General features: G+C 35.7%; 2 protein-coding genes across 2 annotated transcripts in view; one reads left to right on the top strand and one right to left on the bottom strand.

Annotated features, from left to right (window-relative positions):
* pibf1 (progesterone immunomodulatory binding factor 1) overlaps nucleotides 1-7,405 on the bottom strand; it is a 45,041-nt gene extending 37,636 nt beyond the window's left edge. The window contains exons 1-4 of the mRNA XM_041272643.1: nucleotides 7,007-7,405; nucleotides 6,014-6,325; nucleotides 5,107-5,207; nucleotides 4,736-4,934 (exon numbers count right to left, since the gene is read on the bottom strand). Of these exons, the coding sequence (XP_041128577.1) occupies nucleotides 4,736-4,934; nucleotides 5,107-5,207; nucleotides 6,014-6,262 (549 nt within the window). The 5' untranslated portion in view covers nucleotides 6,263-6,325; nucleotides 7,007-7,405. The remainder of the gene's footprint in view (nucleotides 1-4,735; nucleotides 4,935-5,106; nucleotides 5,208-6,013; nucleotides 6,326-7,006) is intronic.
* Nucleotides 7,406-8,038: 633 nt separating this feature from the next.
* Nucleotides 8,039-19,304, top strand: dis3 (DIS3 exosome endoribonuclease and 3'-5' exoribonuclease). Its single transcript, XM_041272358.1, is given in 21 exon segments — nucleotides 8,039-8,377; nucleotides 9,292-9,449; nucleotides 9,771-9,964; nucleotides 10,148-10,221; nucleotides 10,954-11,121; nucleotides 11,498-11,656; nucleotides 11,898-12,011; nucleotides 12,348-12,485; nucleotides 12,857-13,003; nucleotides 13,329-13,445; nucleotides 13,757-13,855; nucleotides 14,080-14,144; nucleotides 14,235-14,319; nucleotides 14,758-14,885; nucleotides 15,775-15,861; nucleotides 16,203-16,359; nucleotides 16,704-16,918; nucleotides 17,352-17,520; nucleotides 18,158-18,316; nucleotides 18,676-18,798; nucleotides 19,033-19,304. Coding segments are annotated over 21 exon segments (2,853 nt in total). The 5' UTR covers nucleotides 8,039-8,158; the 3' UTR covers nucleotides 19,111-19,304.
* Nucleotides 19,305-19,334: the final 30 nt, after the last annotated feature.

Raw genomic sequence — 19,334 nt, 5'->3', positions numbered from 1 at the left:
ATAATTGTTCTGAAGTAAAAGACCTTTAAAACGTATTTATTATTGCAAAGACTACACACAACATAGCAATTCCATATAGCCAGCAGACCTTGAACAATGCAACTAAAACATGCATAGTAATACCTAACCGATAACTAGAGGGTGCCTCAAGTGTATATCATTTCATTACTCCATGAACGTTGACAGTTTATTCTCTATGTATGTGTCAAGGGGAGGGTCACTACCATTTTATTTGTGTAGCATTAACAGTGGTATGTTGCTTGTTCTGTGGCATTAACAGGTTGTTATTTGCTTTACAAACAAATTATGCAAACTTAGAGTGGTGAATGTCTTTTCTAATATATTTAACAGGCAACACAAATACATCTCAGATGTTCGGTTTGTTTTCCCCAATCGATGTTATGTTTTTCTACAATTAACTGATAGGTCCTACATGCTACTTTGCTAGCTGACAAAAACAGACCACACACATTGCTGCTATACAGAAACTGATAACATCTGCACATCACTGTCATCTCACAAACTCAAATGCAATGTGAAACCAACTACTTCATTTCACTTGCAAACGAACCATAGCTTGTTTGTTTCTGCATATGTGGAAGATTCCCCCGGCACCACATATAAAAACATCCACATGGTGGTTATATTTCCAGTCCATTTCCAAAATGGTCAGAAGCTTTCAACAACTCCTGTTCCAAAGGGCAATCTGTTTTACTTATACCAGCATATGTCTGAGGGTGTTCATTTTCTTCTTTCCCTTCAAATCTGGTACTTAATAGGAATGCTAAAGGTTACCCATGTGTTTAAGTATTTTGAGTAAAAAATATGCAAGCTTTGTTCAGGGTTTTTCATATACAAATAAATGCTGTACACCTGTAGTTGCATACTGTACACATCAATGTTGTACGTTTATAAAAAGTAATCACCCTATTGGAGGGCTTCTCATGATTGATGACTGGTTCTAAATATTTTTAAAAAGGTTAACATTTAAACATGTTTTAATCCTACAGTTTAAACGTTTAAAAAAGCAATCCTAAATAGACCTGGTACTAAACACACTCTTTCGTGGATCTACATAACACATGTCTCATTCTTTCATCACAATATTAGATTAGCTTGTGAACAGCAAAAATAATAGAAAACTAACTAAACTTTGCAAACTAAAACGACTGTCCGTGCGACGTTTCCCTTAGAGTGGCTTTTTCCTTGGCCGTGACCATTGAGAGCTTCACCGTTCAATACTCGACCTGTGGTTGAAATGGAAACCCCAGTCCCACCTGCAGCCAATTCACTTTGAATATTTTTGGCAGTCAATCTCGGATTGTTTTTAACCTTCTTCAAAATTCTACTTGTTCTTGGTGAGTGAGCCTTCTTTCTTCTAGATAGAGGGAGCATTGTGACTGTACCACGAGTCTTGTGCTTCTTAATAACTGAAACAATAGTTGAAATTGGGATATTCATTTTTGGAAATCTTCTTGTATCCTTCTCCAGCTTTATGACAATAAATAATGGTTCTGTCTAAGGTTTCATATAGCTCTTACTTTTTTCCCCATATTGACTTATTGATAATGACAGCAATCATCCAATGCCAAACCCTTTTATACTCTAATAATGTTCACCTATAATCCAGCATTTTCTAGATTTTGCTAGAATTAGGTTCTGCATCATATTGAAATTTCTAGCACAAACTGTAGACAATACTAGCATAGCATAAAAGTGTATGAATACTTTTGAATTAGCATTTTTGGAGTTCTGCAAAAAAAAACCTGCTGAAATAAATAAATGTAGACATCTATTTCTTGTAACATTTTCCACATCCACAAAAGCAAAACTTTTGCTACAAAAAACTTTATAAAATTATGTCTGAGAAATTTCTAGAAATTATAAATTTCCATTAGAGTACTGTAGTCAAACAGGTGTGTACATCATGTTTTAACTACAGACATTTTTTTTTTTATCAAACATTATTCTTTTTTTTAAAACACTGACATAAAGAGAACTCGCACAGAAAAATCAATTTTGTTACCATAACTTCTCATTAGTGGCACTAACGGTAACACAGTCCCACACTCTTCTTAATTGACTGCCTATTTACAGTAAATACTGGCCATGCCCTCTACAACAATACAATAACATGAAATGATTATATATATACACACACACACATACATACACACAATATATACACACGCACTATAATATATGCAGATGCTTAACAACGGTATCTTTCGACTCCCGTTCCAGCTGACAGTTAAAATCGGCACATCATTATTTTGTCAGCATAAACTGCAAACATCCCCTTTGCTGCGTGGTTTAATTGTTATGTGCGGTTTAGGCATTTTAGAAACAAACATCTCTTCTCTTTCATCAATTTAAATTACTAAACAACTCGCTCCAAATTATACATCTGCGCAAGTGCTAGTCAGAGCTTCCGTTTCCCTTCGGACTGTGTCCATGGTAACGGCTGAGCCTTGACAACTACGACTGCAAGTATGTATTTAAATTATTTTTTGTATCAACCTCCCAATTAAAAAATGTAATTCTGTGTTTGCTTTATAATTATTTTTCGTTTACTGCATTTCGTTTTATTTTGTGCTATTTGGTATATGCGAAAAACACGGAGCTCCAGCGATGTACAATAACTGGCAACAGGTTTACTCTACATTATTTATTTGAAAAATGTCAATACTAAATCCACATAAACAGACTGGCTGTACCGCAAATGTAGTGGCACACTTCCAAAGGAAAGTTCACAGTTCAGAGCCCACCTCTGTAAAGCGCTTTGTGATGGTGGTCCACTATGTAAGACACTAAATAAAAATGATTATTATTATTACTATTATTATGGGCGATATGCTTGATAAACCTGAGCTATTTCCACTTTGGATATAAAAGAAGAAAAAAAAAAGATTTTGTTCCATTGTACCATTTTTGTTGAGAGTTGTTGTTCCAAACATAAGACAGTTGCCAAGGACCTGCAAATAGCTACAAATTGAACCAGTATTACAATAGGTGGGGCCCACAAGATACTTATTTAGACAGTCAGCATTTTAAATCCCTTATAATTAGGGCTTCTGTTTTTCAGTTTTAACAGATAAACCGGAAAAACACTGGATATGGTTACTCAATTCGCGTTGACTTCACCCCTTTCCCATTTAAAAAAAACAAATACACCTTGTTGAGTTGAGCAATGTCACTCTTTGTTCACAGGATTTAAAGCTATATTACAGTCATGGGAGAATTTAAAAAATAATGGCAAATTGGGGCAAAATGTAAAAAACCCCAGCAGAATGTGTTGTGGAAGACAGCAAAGGCAAGAAGGTACAACTTAAGTGCAAGTACTGCTGAGTTACTATACATATTGTGACACAAGAAAACACACAAGCATTTTGGAAAGTAACTGAAAATAGTAATTTCATACAGTATATAAAAAGCAAAAGCACTGGAAAATGAAATTATTAAAAAACAAAAAACAGAAGCCCTACTTATAATTGAACTCACTCATAGGAAATGCAATTATGAATTGCAACACTGTTTCCAATGAAATGACAGAAATATTCTACTGGTCTGACATTAACACAACAGCTGCAGGATTTTTTTTTTAAACCCTTAATGGTGATTGGTTGATTTCTCTTACATGAATTACGATTTTCAAAAATCCTAAACTGTTTTAATATTTTCATTAACAGGGACCCTCAATGCAATACTGTTTGTTCTAAAAAGTTAAATAGGAATTGCTTTCAATTATGTGTCAGTACTTTCCTTCAGTAAATCAACATGATTTTAAAAATGGGCTACTGTTTCCTTAAACCCTTGTGTATCAAACACTAGCAAATAGTTGAAGGAAAAGTGTTAAAAAGATAGACCTTTCCTACAGAGAAACAGTGGAATCACCACTGAAGTGCTGATATTTGTGACATAATATACAGAAATGTCATGTCATGTTATCCAACATCCTCTGTGTCCCAATCTTTCATTTTCAGGGCAACAATGATCTAACTTTTAATGTTAGAATGTTCTCTTTACAACCTGCAACTACATTACTCTCCCATTTGTCCAATTCACAGATGAGTTGAAAGAGTAAGCAGCGGGGTTCGAAAAGATATAGAGTTACATGTCCCCACATGTTGCTACAACTGTTTAAATAAAGTACATGTCATTGCTTTTCATTAACATCCTGACAACTTTTTATAACTATAAAGTCTGCTTTAAAGCGCTTTTCAAAATGTCTGCTCTAGTGCACTGGGGTTTGATATCTGTGCTCTAAATCACTGCAGAGAGCGAACAAAAAAAAAAAAACCTATCATGTGCTCTGGCTTGTCTGTTCTGCACCACATCATGGATTGTTATTGCTGTTTTACCTGTTTCACAATGTGAACAATAATCCTTACACTATCAGTGCACTAGAGCGGACATTTTGAAAAGAGCACTGAAAAAAACTTTAGCTTCCTTTTTTTTTTTTATGCCTATATCACATTTTTCAGAACCCTTCTACTAACTATAGTGTTTCCTCTTGGCTTGTGCCACTTCTATTTGGTATTATGTCGCCACCTAGTGTCCTTTGTAGGATCTGCAGTTACAGAACTAAAGTGATGGAAAAACAACAGCAACACAAAAGGTTTCTATAATAATAATAATAATAATAATAATAATAATAATAATATGTATACAATATATCTACAACTGGATATGCAAAGTACAGTGCACGGCATAAATAAAATATACCAATACTCACAGAGACATATTCTGGAATTGACAGCTGGTCTTCTGGAAGCTCTTTCAGTTCTAAGTATTTGTCCTCAGCGAGCTCCAAGTCACGCAAACTACGACGGATATCTCCTGCTTTTTCTCGAAGCTGAAGATTCGTCTCTTCCAGCTGCTTCTGTCTCAACAAAATAGTGTCCATTTCCTGCTTCCTTAATGCCTGTTGTTTTCTGTAGAAAAGGCCAATTAAAGTTAATTGTGACTAAGCATTCATTTAATGCTGCTACTGACAGTACAAAAAATACACACAATGTAGGACAAACTTATGTCCACATGCCAAAGACTTTATTGATACTCTAATAGGGTTGGAGATCTGGACCTCATGTAAATGCATTGACAGACCTGGTTTCCTCTTGCTCAAGTTTGAGTTGATTGTCTAGCCGTAGTGCAAGCAGCTGTTTCTGATGAAGAGCATCGTTCAATTTCTCCTCCAGCTCCTCTATCTACAAGTAAACCAAAAATCAGACCTCAAAATTACCAGTACTTCAAAGCCTTAATTATTGGCTTATATGTAAAGTCTATGTAAGAATGGAGTTTGTCCAGACACTGATACTGTGGACAAATGCGTGTTATCCTGCCTTGATTTTAAGAAGCATGTCATTCTAGAGCAGGGATGGCCAACCCTGGTCCTGGAGAGCCACAATCCATAGGCAACCCTTAATCATCATTTTTTGAAGCCTTGGAACAATTAAATGTGGACTAGTTTTTTGGAACAAAATCCTGAACACCCTGCAGCTCTTGTGGACTAGAGCTGACCACTCCTGATTTAATTGAATTTGCTAAACTGATCAACAGCTTACATTCTTCAGAAGATGATGAAATAAGGGTTACCTATAAAACTCTCTCCAGGACCAGGGTTGGCTACCCCTGTTCTAGAAGATACAGCAATCTGTCCCACTGGGTTTAGATAATGATCTACTGTAAGCAGTGACGGATTTAAAACTAAATTCTGACGACACTCTCTAAGGCCTCATCGCTGTTTACTCCTCTGACATGAATATTACCTAATGCAGTCACCTTCTAAACTGTATACACCTGTACTCTTTCCTAGATCATTAAATACAATAAAACTATTTTATATAAGGTAAGTACAGGAAGAGCAATTAACCTCAAAACCAAGTAATTCTGACTTATATGACACTTGCCACATCAAGCCAGTGTATTGTTGATTTGCCAAATTTGTTTTAGGACAGGGATACAAGTCAAGCACTATTTATAGATTTACAAGAGAGATCCATTAGGCACGCACTTTGGTGAGATATTCCACCTTCAGGTTGTCAATGATTAGAGTTTTCTGAGAGAGCTCTATTTTCAGAAGCTGGACATTGTGGAGCAGCTCTTTCCTCTCGATCAGCTGCCTGGTGACTTTTTTGTTCCCTTCATGCTCCTCTGATGAAGAAATGTCCTCAGTGGGAACTGTAGTTTCCAAACTGAAATCCTCAGACTCCAAGGAGCTTGATATATTGACGTTGCTATCTTTAGTCCTCTTTGGTGGCATTTTGTTTTACTGTTATGGTACAGACTTCCTTCAAATGTCTTAAATCCAAATAAGCTGCATAAACTGAGAGAACAAAATGTACAATGTTAGTGTCACTTCATATACAATCTTAAATGTATAGTACTGTATTGCGTTTCACATAGCCCTTCTGCATAGTAGTTGAATAAATCTAATTTTGGTTTTACAAAAGTAAAAACTGTAGATTAAAATAAAAGACAACACTGATCTTTCTTTGAGTAGCTGAGCTGATTTCTAAAAACGACAATGTTCGGTCTTGAAATATAGTTAAGTTTTTACTCGAATTCCTGGATTTATTTCACGTTGCTCAAATGCAATAATGAAACACAAACCCAATATACACAGGCCTACTGCATACTTACTGTACAGTAAAGGGACACTGTACAAAGTACATTCTGCTAAGAAAACCATAGGTTACATCAGAAAAACCCTAAAATGAAGAAACCCGTTTTAAACTCCACGCAGAACACGTTTGTGCATTTTGGGATAACATTTCATTAAGAAACAACAACTGTACGCTGTATAATCTAGATCTTTTGGAATAACTAAAATTGTTTTTATATTTGAAAATTGAAACACATCTCAACAGTTTATCATGAATCTGCTGGTTCAAATATTGTAGTGAAAGCTTTCTTGCTGCTTATAAACACATGTAAGATCATCATATATTTTTTTAATTCCCTTGAATGATATGAATATGCATTAAAAGCAAGATTTTGTTATTACCTGATTGTTGAAATGTTCGTTGTATGTGCTCTGGTTATACACTACATTGGTTCGTGGCAGAAAACAAATGAAAACCTCGAGTGAAGATGAATCCGTGTCAGATTTATTCTGCAGTATTCTTTGAAAACAACCGTTCAGTCCTTGAAAACAATATTCTTGTTTTTGTTTACATCGCAATTACATCATGAAGACAACGGAATCTGAGCACAGAATATTTTATTTTTAAATCATAACATACTATTGTATATTTACATTTAGTTACGAGCGCTTTGTATGATTGGATTCTAGCGGTTTCTCTTCTTAAAGTCCTTGTACCACTGCTAAGTACGTTAAAATTGAAATGTCCCGCTCCTAACCCAGCTGAAAACCGCCGGTTAAAAACAAACTAAGATCCAACTGCAGCGGTAACTACAACACAATTTGAACCCTGGGTGAAATAAGTGGAAAGAAACGCAAACGACGTGTTCACAGCGTCACCTGTCCTAATCTTGCGGTATTACCACTGAGCCTCTTTAACCCCGGGTTAGTGACCGCTGTTTCTGTGCAGTATCCCCCCACTCCACTATGTGGTGCTGTTCTTCTTTCAGGAGTTCGTCTAAGCAGCAGATGGTCAGGTATACTCTTACCCTTAGTTAAAAGTAATTTGCACCACAAGTGTAGCTAAACTCGTTTTATGTAGGCTAAGCTTAACTAAGAAAATGTATCTGATTTTGTACCTGTTTTTGGATGTACTGTGCAAGGTACTGCACAAAACATAATATAACTTGTATCTGAATGTTGTATGTTAACATTAATAATTAATAAGGAATTCAATTGGTTTACATTGTGACTTCTCTGTTGAATAAACCTTGTTAAATAAAAACAAGTCTATATTAAAAGATAGGAAATTGCCATAGTACTGCCTAAATCCCAAATATTGTGTTCTAACTGCTTTAACAGGTATTGTGTTTTAGCAAGTTACAATTTCCCACGGCACTGTTAATAACAACACATAGAAAACTCTGTGACGAGTACTGTTGGCCAGGTTCTGACACACGTGTTAGTGCGGATGCCGTGGGATTCTGTTGTAATTTTTCGCTGTGGGTGATTTGGTTTTAATATTTTTTTGTTTATTTTTCTGCCGATAAAAATAAATAAAAACACCGGTTTGAGATGTTGAAGTCTAAGACGTTCGTAAAAAAGACCCGCTCCGGCGGGGTGATGAAGATTGTCCGTGAGCACTATCTCCGGGATGATATCTGGTGTGGAAGTGAAGTCTGTGATTCGTGTAAGCAGGATTCTCCCGTGCTGCAGCAGGACCCGTGCACAGAAAGCAGCCTTTGTAAATGTCCTCACTACATACTACCGGACACAAATGTAGTTTTACACCAGGTACTGAAGCGCCCTGTGATAAAGTTCTGTACGCTGCATCGTGCAGTTCTTAATAATAGAGTTAAAATAAATGGAATGTGGTAGCACTGGCAAGCAAATATCACGTACAGTATGCATTTAAACCCACATACTTTGAGTGTCATGGTCAGTTTGTTTTCTTTTAAAAAGTGTTATTTCACGACCAAATGTAACACATCCCATATAGTCGGTGTTAAGCAGATTTCTTTTCCCCCATATTATAATTATATATCCCTTTAAATTTGACTCTTGCGTAGATCAAGATCGCTATACGTGAACGCTTGATGTTTCTGAACTGTATTTACATATAATAAAATTAAAATGTGTTTTAAAAGAAACAACACAAAACATTATAAGGTTACTTTTACAAGGGTTTCGTGTATTGAGCAACGCAGGAGTCTGAGCGTACTGTAGAAAATCAGTGGTGTTAAATGTGCTGTTTTATTTTGCTACAGAATTAGTTTGGTCTTGTTTTCAACATGTGTTGCAAACTGCAGCAAAACTCAATGGCAGTGCTTGAGAACACAGCGGGACTCGGGCACAGGAATAACGCGAATCCATGCCCAACTTTGAAAAACTGCATCTGCACAGGCATGGAATCGTGCGGTGATACATAAATCTGCATAACACCTGCAAGAGCCAGGCTCGTCTTCTCACAGCCAATCATAACCAAAAGCACTGCCAATTTACTTCTGCTATTTTTGAATGGATCTTGAAAGATGAGTTGTATTAGTTGTACTAACAGTGTGCTGTTTACCCATATTCATATCAGTTTTGACTTTTAATAACATAGTCGTTAATGCATATAATAATAATAATATACTGCAAAGTAGCCCATCAGCATTGGGTGACCATCGTTTATGGTTACGCCCCAAATCAACCTGTTTTCATTTCAGATTGACGTCCTTGAGGATCCCGCTATCACCAATGTGATCATCCTGCAGACAGTACTACAAGAAACAAGACACAGGAGCGCTCCTGTGTACAAGAGAATTAAAGACGTCATCCATAATGTAGAGAGGCATTTCTACACGTTCACCAATGAACACCACAGGTAGGTACTCAAGTAGAATACAGTCTAACCACAGCTACCAAGGATAGAAATAACAAACATGTTCAATATATACTGCACTAATGGATAGAGAATTACAAATAGACATCATTATTGGTATGCTTACCCTGAGATTCTACCTCTTATATTCCTCATCTAACTGTACTTGCCTAAAGAGCTACATTAAAAAAGTATCACACTGTTTGTAACAGTTTAATTAAGACACTGAGTATTGGGAGTGCTTAAAGTTACAATGATAGAGTGCTACTGTACAAGCAGTGGCGGACCCTGCGTGGTGATATTGTGTTTATTTTTTTTACATAGAGAAACCTACATTGAACAAGCACAAGGTGAAAGTGCAAACGACCGCAACGATAGGGCGATCCGTGTGGCGGCCAAATGGTACAGTGAACACCTGGAAAATGCCCAGAAAGAGGAGGGCTTCAAAATTATTTTACTTACGAATGACAAAAAGAACAAAGAGAAGGCTGAAGAAGCTGGGCTGGTGGCATACACATGTAAGTCCTTGTGCTCTGTGGGTTGGGGTATAAAAAGGCATGTGGTGATGTCACTAGTATGGTTGTAGTTACACTAACTATTAGCCATTGTTTGAGTTGGTTCTGGGGTGAGCCTTGTTTGGATTTATTTTATGGTCGTTTTGTGTTATTTTTTTGTTTGAGCACAAAACGTTTCTATTTTAGGTGAAGAGTACATCCAAAGTTTGGTTGCAAATCCTGAACTGGTAGACCGCCTTGCTTCAACACCAGATAATGTGGTATGTATTTGTCATATATATATATATATATATATATATATATATATATATATAAAACTATTTTGACTTATCTCTGATTGTTATTGATGGAAGTACAATATGTAATTAAATTGAGTTACAGAGCCGTGGATAAGTGAAATAGGTCTAAATTTAAAACTACGAGTGGAGGTATATATTTTGAGAACACTGATTATTGGGTCATTCCAAGCAAATTGCAGACACATTTCGTCAGATCACCGTCTTGCAGTGGCCTTTGCATGGCTTGTGAGGATGATGGATGTTGGTGAATGGGAATAAACTGGTGCACCAGTTAAGAGTTTGTTTATGTATCCTTATTAACCATTAACTAAGGTCTACTGGACATCATCCTGTGAATTTGGTGTCATATTCAGCCACCATCTGTGTCAACAGGTGCTCTAGTGCACAACTCCCATGTGTCTGAAAAGCAGACTTGAACAGTGTGCCATGACGTTTGATAATGACAACATCCATTTCTGCAAATGGGTTTGAAAATCATTGAGCTTTTAGGATGTCTTGTGGTGTGAAGTAAGACAAATTGGATCATTTTGATATGATCGTTGCACATCTAGCATCATAATGTTGGTGACCCATCAGTCATCTGCTGGTATGACATGAAATGACCCATTGCAATACATTTCAATGTTGATGTTATTTTTCAGGCGTTTAGATAAGTTGATATTGTAAATGTATTCTGTTTCTTGTATCCCACAGAATGAGATTGGAAGTGGTAAAATAATCTTTCAAGAGCATCTTCCATTGTCAAAGCTGCAGCAGGGAATCAAATCTGGAACTTACCTTCAAGGCACCTTCCGATCTAACAGAGACAATTACCTGGAGGCGACAGTGTGGGTCCATGGAGATACTGAAGAGAATAAAGAGGTGGGTCCTGAACAGAACCGTGCAGCAGCTGTTTTTTCTTTTATGTTTTTTAAGGAATGTCCTTACAGGATTAAAAGCTTATACATTAATGTAGTAAATCTTACCTTGAAATCCAAAGATATTTTTTGAATGTTATCACAGGTTCTTGGTTAATAAAGATCCACACTTTTATTTTTGAAAGCCTGCATTTAACCTTTAGCTTGACGCTCTAGTTGCTGGAAAGTGTCCAGGATCCTGTACCTCAAACAAAAATTCATCCTTGAACATGCCATACACAACATACACAATAAACTAAGGAAAAAAGAAACGTCTTGCAGCAGCAATACTCAATACCCGTAGTTCAGGAATTCATTATGATCTGCTGTGTTCTTCTTAGGTTCTTATTCAGGGCCTGAAGAATTTGAACAGAGCAGTCCACGAGGATGTGGTTGCAGTGCAGTTACTGCCGAAAGACCAGTGGGTGGCACCATCCTCTGTTGTACTTCAAGATGAAGGGACTACAGAAGATGATGATGAGGAAGAAAAAGAAAACTCAGTGAGAGTCAATACTTTCTGTTCTCTTTCTTTCTTTCTTTTTTTAGTATTTCAATTCGTAATAAGGTTAAATATTTCAGTAGCAGTTTTTTTAAGGGGAATATGTATTGTAGTATTACATGATAAACAAAGCCAGGTGCAGAGAATACAACCTAAAAAGGGGGCAGGAAAGAAAAAAAATGGTGGTATTTCATCTTCAGAGCAACAAAATAGGTGGAGTAATGCATGCTTTCTATCTACAGCTTAAGAGTGTAGTGCATGAGAGTATGCTGAAGCCTACTGGAAAAGTAATGGGCATTATCAAGCGGAACTGGAGACCTTACTGCGGAATGCTTTCAAAGTCACAAATTAAAGAGGTAAGATGGAGGTAGTTTTTTCATAGATTTGCACTAATGCCTTTTATCTGTTTTTTTCCATGCTGTTTGTTTATAAGTGAGCCACTGGTGTCTTGCATTCTTTGTAACAGAGCTTGCCATTGGTCTGCAGCACTGATACCTGTATTTGTCTTTTATACAGATAGAAGTTGGTTTAAACATTTATAGTGAAAAGCATTAATTTTGACAAATTGTCAATTCTATGTATTATTATTATTATGACAATTTTTTAAACAAAAAATAACCAGATAAATGGTACTGAACTCGACCCTTGCAATTAATGTGAATTCTTAACTGAAATTACTTTATTTCTTACAGGCAAGAAAGCACTTGTTTACTCCTGCGGATCGCAGGATTCCTAGAATCCGAATAGAAACCCGACAAGCATCTACCTTAGAAGGACAGAGGATTATCGTAGCAATTGATGGTTGGCCAAAAAATTCTAGATACCCCAATGTAAGTTATTAGTTTATACTATAAAGACTGTCTAGGCATTGGATCAAATCCCAGCTCAGCCACTGACTCACTGTGTAACCCTGAGCAAGTCACTCCTTGTGCTCCGTCTTTTGGGTGAGACATTGTTGTAAGTGACTGCAATTGATGCATAGTTCACACACCCTAGTCTTGTATCTTGTGAAGTGCTTTGTGATGGTGGTCCACTATCAAAGGTGCTATATAACAATAAAAAATATTATTATTATCTATTAAAGATTATTATTAAAAGTTATTTTAAATTATAAAAAAAAAAAAAGTCAGACCATTGCAAGAACTATATTATACACACTGATGAAAAGCAATAAAACACCAAAACATGTTTTTTGCTCTAGGGTCACTTTGTGAGAAACTTGGGAATTGCTGGTGACAAAGAAACTGAGACTGAAGTCCTGCTCCTTGAGCACGATGTCCCTCATCAGCCCTTTTCTCAAGCGGTCCTCAGTTTCCTGCCCAAGATGCCATGGAGAATAACAGAAGAGGTGTCTCATTACTTTATGATTGATAGCATGAGGGAAATTCCATTTCAAAAAGTGTCATTAAAACATGCATCAGTGTAGTAATAGTATGTTGTTATTCTGTTTGTTTATATATATATATATATATATATATATATATATATATATATATATATATATATATATATATATATAAAAGCTACAAATCTGTCATAGCAAATCAAACATAAAGTGGACAAATAAAAAAAAAAAGATATGAGCACATGTAAAATGAGTTACTTAAAACAGAAGAAAAGTTGTAAAACATACCGAGATGTCTTCCCATCATATTTGTATATTTCATTTCCAGGACTTTAAAAGCAGAACAGACTTGAGGCATATCGGCGTCTGCAGTGTGGATCCACCGGGTTGCACAGATATCGACGATGCACTGCACTGCAGAGATTTAGAGAATGGAAATCTAGAGGTATGTTTAAAATTAAATATATTGCTTCGACCTTTTCTGTATGTGTTCTTAACACTCCTAAAATTTGGATATTCGCTTGCACAGTATGCAGGGCCAAAAAGACATGGTTCCTCTGTTATATATATATATGTTTTTTTTGTGTTTTTTTTTTTTTTTTGTCCCATACTTTCCTACACTACCCATTTCCCTGATGGCACTGAAAAGCACCACTCTCTAATACACTATTCTGGGGTCCTGTCAATCCAAAACTAGTTTATCTGCTCTAACTGATATCACTTTCATTCATGAAGAAGTTATTTTCTAATCACTAGGTAGGAGTACATATAGCTGATGTCAGCCATTTCATTCGCCCTGGGAATGCCTTGGACCAAGAGGCTGCAAGCAGAGGGACAACAGTGTAGTGTGAAAAGGTAAGATTTAAAAAAAAAAAAAAAAAAAAAAAAAAACACAGATTGTTTTTGTAATGGGCTAAATGATCTAATTTACTTTTTGTTTTACTTATGCTAAAGTGAAATACATTTTTCAAATTTCTGCAGGTTATGATTCACACACATATATATATATATATATATATATATATATATATATATATATATATATATATATATTTTTTTTTAATGTATTTTTAATACAGAGGATCGATATGGTTCCTGAACTGCTGAGCTCCAATTTATGTTCATTAAGGTCTAATGTGGAGAGGTAAGCTGATTCTAAAATGTTTCTGTGTTCTGATTGTATCTTTTGTGTGTTGCTACCTGGACGTTTAATGATCAATATATTTGATTCTAGGTTGGCTTTTTCTTGTATATGGGAAATTAACCACGACGCTGAAATTATCAACACCAAGTTTACAAAAAGTGTCATTAATTCAAAGGTACGTGTTCACTTGATTCGTTTTTAAAAAGTTGAACAGGGGATACATTGGCAGACTGTTTATGAAGATGTCCCCTTTTCTCCTGTTGGCACAGAAAGTAGATGGACTATATTTAAATTGCAAACTGAGTATTTAGCTTTCTACTAAATTATGTGGAGACACTTTAATTGTAGTACTTATGGTGATTTGGTCCCAAGTATCGAAAAGGAAATCATTAATTAAGGAAATTAATTTAATGACTAACGTCTCATCTTGATTTATTCATTTACAAGTAGAGCTTTTGTGAGGTTCCTTGTGGGACAAAGGGGTCTGATGCATCTGTCTCTTTGGTGTCATTATTGTTTTCACTTGTACCGGTAGTTACATACAAATCTGTCTTGTGATGTCCTGGATATTTGATGGAGTGTTTTGAATCAAATGTACCTATTCTTAATTTAGGCATCTCTAACTTATGCTGAAGCCCAGATGAGAATAGATGACACCAGCATGAATGATGAAATAACAAGGAGTTTACGAGGATTGAACAGACTGGCAAAAATATTAAAGAAGAAAAGGATTGAGATGGGGTAAGAAAATGTCATTTTATTCAGGATTTCTTCACCAAGTGTGTTGATCTCTTCGGGACAAGAGTGAGATGTACCTTTTTTTTCATATGCGCTAATCGATGCGTCATCATCATTTTATTTTTCAAAGAACAAACATTAGGATTTTTCAGAAGATCCAATAACTAAAAACACTGCTATGCATAACAGTTAAACAGCAAGAACACTTTATTAAAACAAAAATCTAATCAACAACTGAAAAGAATAGGTAGGGGTTCCGACTATAATACCCCTTTAAGACTTCATTTTTTTTTTTTTAACTGAAGTAATTTCGATCTGAAATATGCTGTTAATAAACATTACCGTTAACATTGTATGCCAAAAGCATTTACCTTCTACAGGAATTGCAATAAACTGCCAAACATCGCTTTTCCATCCTCCCTTTCCTTTACCCGAAAAATGACAGTCAGATTCTTCCATATTTTCAAAATAAAATAATTGTGTAGCTGTCGTTTTAAAATCAGGGAAATGGAAATAAAACATTTTTTAACTGATGTTACTTGTCCAGTGCAAATCCAGAGATGGAAAGTTTGTGTCTTAGCACTGTTATAAGCACATAATCAATATTTTAATGGAAACTGACATTCAGACACTTCAAACTGGGCTCTAATTTGATGCATCTATGAATTGCTGCATTGCTAGATATTTTTTTAAATGATTTTCTTATAATGTTTTAAGATAATTCATGATTGATAATGGGGCAGACAAAAACAATCGTTTCAATTATATGTCAGATTGCTTTTAGAGCACTACTTCTTAACTGGATCCAAGTCCTAATGCACATTTTTATATTGCATATGTAGATGAGTTTTCCATGAGTAATGGTGACACTCCTCTCCACCTTCCATTGCAGTGCATTAACCCTCTCCTCCCCTGAAGTCCGGTTTCATATAGACAGTGAAACTCATGATCCCATTGATCTACAGACCAAGGAACTGAAGTAGGTTGCTTGTTATCCAAACATAATTGTATAAATTGAATGGTATGCTCATTGAATCGGTCATTTGAAAAAGGACACAGCTACAGTTTAAGTCCAAGTTACTGATTTAGTTATGCCCTCTTATATGATTACTATACATTATGAATATAATTATATGTGGGTTAGAATATACCACACACTAATATAAATTTAATTACCCAAAATGTAATATGAGAGAGAGAGATGGTTAGGTAGATGACATAAATAGAATAATACATTATTGTAAAGGCGTCAGTGTATTTACTGAAATAGTTTTGTGAGCATGTTGGCGTTACTGTTTTATGTCTGGTTCATATCTACAGAGAAACCAACTCTATGGTGGAAGAGTTCATGTTGCTGGCAAATATATCTGTTGCAAAGAAGATCTATGAAGAGTTTGCTGAGTGTGCCCTTCTCAGAAAACATCCAGCCCCGCCTCCATCAAACTATGACATGCTTGTTAAGGCAGCTAAATCTAAGGCATGTCATTTTAACAGTTATTGATTAAGAATTGTTGCATAATGTACAAGTAGAGTCTGAGAGCAAATTAGGACATTTAGCTGCAAGAGTTTGGCTGCTCATGAAAAGTGACAAGACAAAGTTAGGGCTGCAGAATGTTGGCGCCCACTCACACAGTATTTGCACGGCTTATTCCTTAAACCCATTTTATGCAACTGTCTCTTTTATTGCAAATCTGGCTTAATATTAGCATGGTATGTAATAAAAGATAAGGACAGTCATTTTAGTTTTAGACTATTGCTGTTTTCCTGTAGCCTGCTGTAACCATATTAAACTCTTTGGTTGTTGTGCATCTAATTGATTAGGACCTGGATATCCGGACTGATTCTGCAAAGGCTCTTGCAGACTCTCTTGATGCAGCCCAGGTGGTGGGCTTCCCCTACTTTAACACACTGCTGAGAATCCTGGCGACTCGCTGCATGATGCAGGCTGTCTACTTCTGTTCAGGAATGGACACTGACTTCCACCACTATGGTCTAGCTTCTCCCATCTACACACACTTCACTTCCCCAATTAGAAGGTTTGTACCCTTAAGGTCCTTTTTAGGTAGCATGAGAACTTTTATATAGGCATTTATGCTGAGGTATCTTAGAAATTTTTGTCTAACTTTTAGAGCTGTAAGCAGTTTGTAGGTACAGTACTGACAATATTCGAAAATGTGTTATGATTGATAATATTACATCAACAGTTTTTTGCGTATTAATATTTTAGTTTAATTCAAGGCCAAACATACTGACTGGTAAGTTTTAAGGCAGAGGTTGATTCTTTAAAATGGAAGATATCAGTAACATTGAGATTTCAGGTTATTTTTCTTAGTGGAAACTTAGTACAAAAATAACTGTGTACCATTTATAGATTTTGATGCTAAACAAAATATAATAAAAATAAGAATTTGCAGAATGTGTGTGTGTGTGTGTGTGTGTATATATAAATATATGCCTGTTTTCATACAGGTACTCTGATATAATAGTACATCGATTACTGGCAGTGGCTATTGGAGCAGACATTACCTATCCAGACCTAATGGACAAACACAAGCAAGCAGCTCTGTGCAACAACCTCAATTATCGCCATAAGATGTCTCAGTATGCCCAGAGATCATCAGTTGCCTTTCACACTCAGGTACTGTAACTCAAGGGTGAATGTACTGGAAGTCTAATTTATAACCATCTTATTTAGGCCCTTCATTTTTGGTGTCAGATTACTGATTTGTGCTGTGCACATTACTGTTAGAACAATATACATATAGAAAGATCGCAGGATATCCACAGATTATTATTATACAATAAAACAGTATATTGTTATTTTCTGTGTAAAAGTAGTGCAATGCATGACCACTAGAGTATTGAGAAAATACCATCTGGAAGTCTTATCTGCTAATTTGTTGACTGTGAAGTAGAAATAAACATTTCACACCCTGACTAGCCATAACAATGATTTATCAGCTGTAAAGAAATTAAAGCTCATCATGTCAAATATTTTAATTGTCACTTAATGTTCTATATTGTCATCACTGTTTTGTCCGTCAAACTTTACCAGTGAAAAGGAGGTCTAAAACTGTTTGAAAAGCAGTTGGATTTTAATGTGTGTCAAATTTACAATAAAAAAAGTGGTAATTTGTTAGCTGGCAGTAAGCAAACTGTTTTCACCATGACAGAGCAGTCACTTTATTACAACCCTTCAATATAGTCAATACAGAACATATCAGTCACGTAGCAACTAACTTCTTATTCTTATTTCTTATTCTTGTTTCTTGTAGCTGTTCTTCAAAAGCAAAGGAATTGTAAACGAAGAAGGCTTCATTCTATTTGTGAAGAAAAATGCCATAGTAGTTCTCATTCCAAAATTTGGGTTGGAAGGCACAGTCTTCTTTGAAAACAGAGACAAACCCAACCCAAGGCTGAGTTTCAAGGAGGAGGTACGTAAAGTGTTTTCTTTCATGAAATGTGGTCTTGTATTGCAGTGATGTATGACTGTGATGTATAAAGGAAGGGAGTCTTAGTGTTACTGAATAGGGTTACAGTAAAATGCATTACTTACGATTTCTCTTTGCTGTGCTGTAGATATCTGCATTGTCTTTATATTGTATTTATTGTTAATGCTATAATGCATAAATACTTTTTAATGACCCGTATGAGACAAGTGTTTTTCAAAATAAACAGGAAAACATAAAAAAAAGTAATTTAATTGTTTATCAGATTTATGCAAATTATTTATTGGAAATAATGTTGTTCTTTATCATTGCTGCATTTGTATTAAAAACCTTTCCCCTTTTAGATACCCACACTGACTGTAGAAGACACTGTTTTTCGTGTGTTTGACAAGGTGACAGTGACCATAAGCTTAGATGCTTCAAATGTTCAGCATCAGAAGATCAGAATGTCCCTTGTGGAGCCTGTGGTAAGGTTAAACAATGCTTGAGGTTTTAATATCCCAAGCTCAGTTGTAACTCTTTATAATTGCAATGGTGTGATTTAGTAGTTTAAAAAGTAAAAATATTGTTCATTTAAAATATAATCCTTATGATTTTGGATTGTTTCCAAGGATTTTTGGGGATTTCACCATTGCAGCTTGCTACGAGAAGAGCTTTCTACGAATTCAGCCATATCATTTCTCCTGTTTTCTTTCTCCCAGATTCCTGGAGTCAGTGTATCTCCTCAGTCAAATTGCAACAGCGAACCAGATGCAAAGAAACCCAAATTGGAAAGTTAATTATGGAGCTAAAGTAGCTTAACGCAGGATTGTTTTCAATTAAAGCTGCCCTTTATCTGTTTTTCTTGAACAGATAATGTACAAACTTTTGTATGAAAGTTAATTGTATAATCATATTTTTGCTAGTCTTTCTTCATCACATATTACTGTTACACTGTTGTTAGTTTTGACTTGATAAAGGTATAATAACCTGCTTCTAGGCCTTTGCATCTTTTACAAATGTT

Source organism: Polyodon spathula, chromosome 15 (genome assembly GCF_017654505.1).
Source record: "Polyodon spathula isolate WHYD16114869_AA chromosome 15, ASM1765450v1, whole genome shotgun sequence".
Taxonomy (NCBI): Eukaryota; Metazoa; Chordata; class Actinopteri; order Acipenseriformes; family Polyodontidae; genus Polyodon; species Polyodon spathula.
Note: the sequence above shows the minus strand (reverse complement) of the source record. Positions and strands in the feature narration are given on the sequence as shown.